The 6,538-nt window shown below is 35.3% G+C and overlaps 1 protein-coding gene across 1 annotated transcript; it reads left to right on the top strand.

Moving 5' to 3' along the window:
- Positions 1-3,847: 3,847 nt before the first annotated feature.
- Positions 3,848-4,783, top strand: LOC138986867 (olfactory receptor 5W2-like). Its single transcript, XM_070366861.1, has one exon. The coding sequence runs from the start codon at positions 3,854-3,856 to the stop codon at positions 4,781-4,783; it is 930 nt and encodes a 309-aa protein (XP_070222962.1). The 5' UTR covers positions 3,848-3,853.
- The last annotated feature ends 1,755 nt before the right edge of the window (positions 4,784-6,538 follow it).

The raw sequence follows: 6,538 nt of genomic DNA, 5'->3' as shown, positions 1-6,538 counted from the left end.
AACATTCTTTAATTTAAAGTCAATTTTGTCTGATATGAATATTGCTTTTCCAGCTTCCTTTGATTTTCATTTGTATGTGGAGTATCTTCTTATATCCCCTCATTTTCAGTCTGTATGTGTCTCTAGGTCTGAAGTGAGTTTCTTATGTGTCTCTAGGTCTGAAGTGAGTTTCTTTGTGTATATCTTCTTGATGAGACTTAATTTGTGTTGGGGTCCTTTAGTGGACTGGAACCTGGTGGTCTGGAGTCGACGTGAAAGTGAAAGAGAGAGCCAAAGGGAGTGAAAGTGAAAGAAAGGGATAAGAAAGTGAAAGAGAGAGCCAAAGGGAGGGGGAGAGAGAGAGAGAAAGAAAGATACGGGGATCCAAGCTCTGATGGGGCAAAGGTGCTTTAATGATCTTCCTGTGAGTATATATAGGCTGTTGTACAAGAAATTTCTTTGAGAATGATAAAGATCAGAAAACCAAATGTACAGCAACCATTACCAAGGGAACAAGGGATTAATAATGGTCCCAATGTCAGGAGACAGTCCATATCTCAAGAAAGAGGATCGAGACTAAGCAGTTTTGTCGTAAAGAGAAGGATTACTGAAGGAGATTCAAGCCTGTCTCATCACGACCTCAGTCCTGGGAGCAGCTTGCCACTCCACTGGTTTCTGACAAGAGAAACTAAGGAACAGAGGATTTATGAGAAACAGCACGTAGGAATCCTCCTGTTAAACATTCCCTGAAAAATTTGTTCATTTTTATTAGATTGTTTGTTGTCTTAATGTCTATGAGGACTGTTCATATACTTTGGCTACAAGTTCTTTGTCAGATATATAGATAGATAGATAGTTTTCAAACATTTTTCCTCAATCTTTGAATATACATGCATTTATATATATATATATATATATATATATATATTCAAAATCTTGCTTCTCTGATTTATTTTTGCACCTTCTTTCACTAATCTCTTGCTACATAAACTACATGCCAAAACTAGATAACTTGAGAAGGACCACTGACCAGGTATGCTCAGTCATGTCTTACTCTTTGTGACCCCATGGATGATAGCTTGCCAGGCTCCTCTGCCCAAATTTCCCATGCAAGAATACTGGAGTGGGTTGCCATTTTCTACTTCAGAGGCTCTTCCCAACCCAGGGGTCGAACTCACATCTTCTGTTAGGCAGTCAGAAACCCTTGAATATACATGCATTTATATATATTCAAAAGCGTGTTTCTCTGATTTATTTTTGCACACTGTTCTAGTTATCTCTTCCTACATAAACTGTATTTCAAAACTAAATAACTTAAGAGAATGGCCACTGACTCCTTATTTTGTTCTTTCCCGTGTTTACTGAGGTTGCATGAAATATTCAGTGGAAAGACTGGCTAGGTTGCAAGTACTTTAATAATTGAAATTAGATGAAAATGTCTAGAAAGATGAACCCAAATTCTCCCCTTTCAGTTCATGTAATCTCAGAATGTGCCACACTGCTTAATCAGATGGCTAGTTGTAACAGTAATTCATGGCTTTCACATACTGTCTTCTTCAAGACAAGACCCAGAAGTGACTTATAATATTTCCACTAATTTTGTTTGTCAAAACAGGTGAAGTGTGGCAAAAATTCAAAGAAGGATAAATATGCAATATAGAGGAACCTTGAATATGTTTCAATGAAGAAAATAAGGCTGATGAGTAACAACAACAAAAACAAACAAACAAAAAGCATGTTGCATATTTCTGTTTAAAAGGAGGCTGAGTCATCCCAGTGCACCAGTCCCAAGCATCCAGTATCGTGCAGGGATGGTACGGGGAGGGAGGAGGGAGGAGGGTTCAGGGTGGGCAACACGTGTATACCTGTGGTGGATTCATGTTAATATATGGCAAAACCAATACAATATTGTAAAGTTAAAAAATAAAATAAAATTTTTAAAAAAAGGAGGCTGAGAATTGGAAAGCACAAAGAATCAGAAAGTAAATTAGTATTAGTAGTTACCAGGGCTCAAGGAGGAAGGAAGGGAAAGTGACAGCTAATAAATATGGATTTCTTATTGTAATAATGAAAATGTTGTGGAAGTAAATACTGGTGATAACCTAAGAACCTTAAAAATATAGTAAAAACAAAGAACTGTATACATTAGAAGGGTGAATTTTATAATGTACATATTACATTTCAGTAAATACTGAAACATGAACCAAGTGTGGTAATATCTTTAAATGAGATGTGAAGGAGACTCAAACACTATGAACAAATCTAACAAAACGAAAATAATGGAGGGAGGATCTTTTTGAGTTTCAGTAGGTTTACTCTTTAACTAAAGAAGGACAAAACCATTTCATAACTGTGAAGCACATCATACAAAAAAATTTTGCAGTTTTCTTTTTACCATAGATCAATTTGATGACAGTAGTGAAGTATGAAAATGCAGCCTGTTCTGAATTCTCAGGGGAAAATACAGAAGCAGAAGTATAATTAATGAAATGTTTGCATAAGATCAAAACAGAGGGGCAGTAGCACAGGGATTTAAGCCCCAATGTACCTGGTAAAATAAGAGGCGATCTGCTTATTGTTCAGCTAGCCAAGACCTGCTCATCTCAGGTAGGTTTCCAGTTCCTAACTTAAAGAATATAGAAGAAAATACGTAACATTTTTGTGCCTGCCTACTCATGAAAATCTGAAATCAATGGCTAGAAATATTTTGATCTCAGAATCACAAGAATCTGAACTTGTTAATATCCAGAATGCAACTGTTTATTTTATTTTGCTTTTTCTTCACAGGAAATATTTACTTTTTAATCATTGGAAAAATGTACACATGAATTTAAAGTATGTTTTCTTTATTAAAATAGAGTAGGTACCACAGTAAAAATAAAACCATGTACAAATTCATCTCCATGTGAACCACGTGCCATGTTTACTTAGGTCTGAGGGGAAAAAAAGTTCATTGCTCCCATTCTATTCTTATAAACATTAACCTGTATACACATACACACATATAACAAAGAGGAAAGTCTATGCATTTTAGAAACATTATTATCCCTCATCTTATTTCCACTTTAGTAACTAACGGGCCATTTAAAATCTAAAATGATGCGAATCATACAATAAATTCTTGTTTTCACTTCCTTTTAGCTCTTTTTTCCACTCGTTAAAAGAGGTTCACCTTTTGACAACTGCCACTCCACAAAGAGGTAATGAGCATTGTGGGGAAGCAAGAATAAATTTCTAGAAAATCAGGTCAATAATACTTAATTCATGTCCAAGAAAATACTGATCATAGCATAAACTAAATCCAGGAATATAATTATTTTTTATTACTAGTCATTGATGTACTCGCTGTTTCTGGAATTAAATAAAATTCTCTGAAACCAATCATGCTTTTTTGAGAAGCATAAAAATTGTTATCGTTCTTTGTATCTAGGTGACTATTTTCAGCCCTCATAAATGCTCAGTCCTATATCTTATGGCCTGGTCTCTCTAACACTGGTGTCTCTTCTAGGTTTTTCTCAAGAGGTAAAGAGTCAAATTTCTCTAAATCTGCTCCCTGGGATGAAGAAACTAACACTCAGAGAAGAGCTTATAGAAAGTAAAAAAAAAAAAAAAAAAAAAAAAACCTCATGAATGACATCTAGATTTACATCCAATTTCTCAAAGGTCTTTCTCAGAGACTTTTTTATTATTGCAGAATAGAGAGCCATGCCTCTTTAAAGAGTGGGTGCATGACTGAATAATTTTCTAAGTATAAAAAGATACTTACAAGAAAAATATTCTGTATTTTGACATTTTGTAGATGCTGAAGTGTCGCACATGCAAGTATCATTTTCTTGATCATTTTCTCCAAAAGTTTACACAAGAACAAAGAAGAATGGACACAGGGAATTGCTCCTCCTTAACTGAATTCATTTTCTTGGGAATTACTGATAACACCAAGACCAAAGTTATTCTATTTACCATGTTCCTCCTTGTTTATCTCATTACTCTTCTGGCAAATCTTGGAATGATCACCCTGATTAGGATGGATCCGCAGCTGCACACACCCATGTACTTTTTCCTCAGCCACCTCTCCTTCTGTGACCTCAGCATTTCCACAGCAGTTGGCCCCAAGATGCTGGTGGATCTATTGGCTAAGAACAAATCAATTCCCTTCTATGGCTGTGCCCTGCAGTTATTGGTGCTCTATACCTTTATAGATTGTGAGTGTCTCCTGCTGGCAGTGATGGCTTATGACCGGTACAAGGCCATCAGCAGCCCCTTGCTCTATGCAGTCAGCATGTCCAGTGGGGTGTGCTCCCTGCTCATGGCTGGGGTTTACCTGGTGGGAATGTCAGATGCTCTGATACACACGACATTAGCATTCCGCTTATGTTTCTGTGGGTCAAATGAGATTAATCACTTTTTTTGTGATGTTGCTCCTCTTCTATTGCTATCTTGCTCAGATACACAGGTCAATGAGTTACTGATATTTACTGCTTTTGGCTTCATTGAACTGAGTACAATTTCAGGAGTTCTTGTCTCTTACTGTTATATTATCCTATCAGTCTTGAAGATCCACTCTGCCAAAGCAGGGTTCAAAGCTTTCTCTACCTGCATCTCTCACCTAACTTCTGTGGCAATTTTCCAGGGAACAATGCTCTTCATGTATTTCAGGTCAAGTTCTTCCTACTCACTAGATGAAGACAAAATGACCTCTTTGTTTTACACCCTTGTGATTCCCATGTTAAACCCTCTGATTTATAGCCTAAGGAACAAGGATGTGAAACAAACTCTGAAAAAATTGAAGGATAAATGGTTTTAAAATTGTATATTTTATGTATGTACACACATACACATCCATGCATATATGCTGATTGTTGACTTATTAAAATTAAATGGGAGGTTACATGAGAAACATAATTTCTATTTGAAGTATATTTCTATTTCCCCCACCTGTCATGCTTCTTTATATTTCCAGAATTTGTATGTGGTATTAGTTTCTGGGAAAAACTTTTCTGACCTTTTTCAATATGTTAATTTTCAAGCACTATTTAAATTACACTAAGATATGTAGTGCATTTTGTTCATTGATCTTTGAGCTTTTCAGTTCTTTATGTACTACAATACATCTTGTAGCTTAAATACTACTAAATATAAGCTGGTATTAATAATGTATTAACTAAACAGTCAAGTAATTCATAATAAGCCTGAAATTCATCATGAGATAACACATAGTGGTCTATTATTCAAAAGTAAAAATATCTAAAACTAGTCTAAAGGAAAGGTATCTTTGGATATTCGGAAAAGGATTCAATTTGGGAGATGAAAAAATAGCAGGCAGAGGATCTGACAGTTACTCAGATTTTGAAGTGTACGAGTCCATGCCTGTTAGAAGTTATGTTGGCTACAACATGGAAGAACCATGAGGGGCATATGCTAAGTGGAATAATCCATACAGAGGAAGACAAGTACTGCACGGTCTCACAAACACATAGAATCCAACTGGTCAAGCACATAGGAATAGAGAGTAGATCGGCTGTTGCTATCGGGCTGAAAGGTGGGAGCAATGGGTGATGTTGATCAAAGTTTACAAACTTTCTGTTACTTGATGAATAAGTTCTGGGGGTCTAATGTGCACTGTAACTCTAGTTAACAATTGTGTATTGTAAGACTGAAATTTGCTGAGAGAGTAGTTCTTAAAGGTGTTCTTGGCAGGCACACTCAAAATGATAGCTATGTAAATTGATGAATGTGTTAACTAACTTTTTGTAGTAATTATCTCACAATGTACACATATATTAAATCTTCATGCCCTATATCATAAGCATGTTATTTGTCAATTTTATCTGAATACAGTTTTAAAAAAAAAGCGTAAAATGAAGTTAAGGGACAGTGGACAGAATCATGGTAAAGTACATAATTGTGCTTCATTATCAGCTATCGATTCTTCTGTGACTCTCTGCACACCAATTTCCTTCCCATTTTCCTTACTCTTAGCTCTGATTAAATACCCCTCTTTGTCTCTTTGTGGTTTACAAAAAACCACCTATGTAAAAGATTGCTTTATATCACCCTGTTTATCAGAGTTCTTTGCTAAAGACTGAGCATTGCATTGTATAAACAAAGCACTACATGTTGTCTGGAAGATCAAATAAACAAATATATAATAAACTAAAAATAGAAGACAACACTTTTTCACTGCTAATTATATGTCATTAGTACAAAATTAAATGAGGGTTTGATAAGTAGCTTAAAAATGTATATCAGAATATGGTTAACATATTGAACACATATACACATGTTTGTTTGGAAGGTCCATAAAATAGTTTTAAACATTAGGATAATATACTATAAAGACATGCTTATTAATTTCACTAGAAAGAATAAGCTCTAAGTTCTTGCTATTTGACTATTTCATCTGCTTCTGATCTGGTTTCCTGAAGGCTAAAGCACTAAATTAGTTTGTTGAGAAAGCTAGGATGTGACCATGTATTTAAAATACCATAATGTACTGAAAGAGACATATTTATCCATTGCAATTATACAATTAAAAGCCTCTGATGGTCTTCAATTTTCC

This window comes from Bos mutus, unplaced genomic scaffold (genome assembly GCF_027580195.1).
Source record: "Bos mutus isolate GX-2022 unplaced genomic scaffold, NWIPB_WYAK_1.1 CTG219, whole genome shotgun sequence".
Classification (NCBI taxonomy): domain Eukaryota; kingdom Metazoa; phylum Chordata; class Mammalia; order Artiodactyla; family Bovidae; genus Bos; species Bos mutus.
This window is presented reverse-complemented; position numbering and strand designations above follow the sequence as displayed.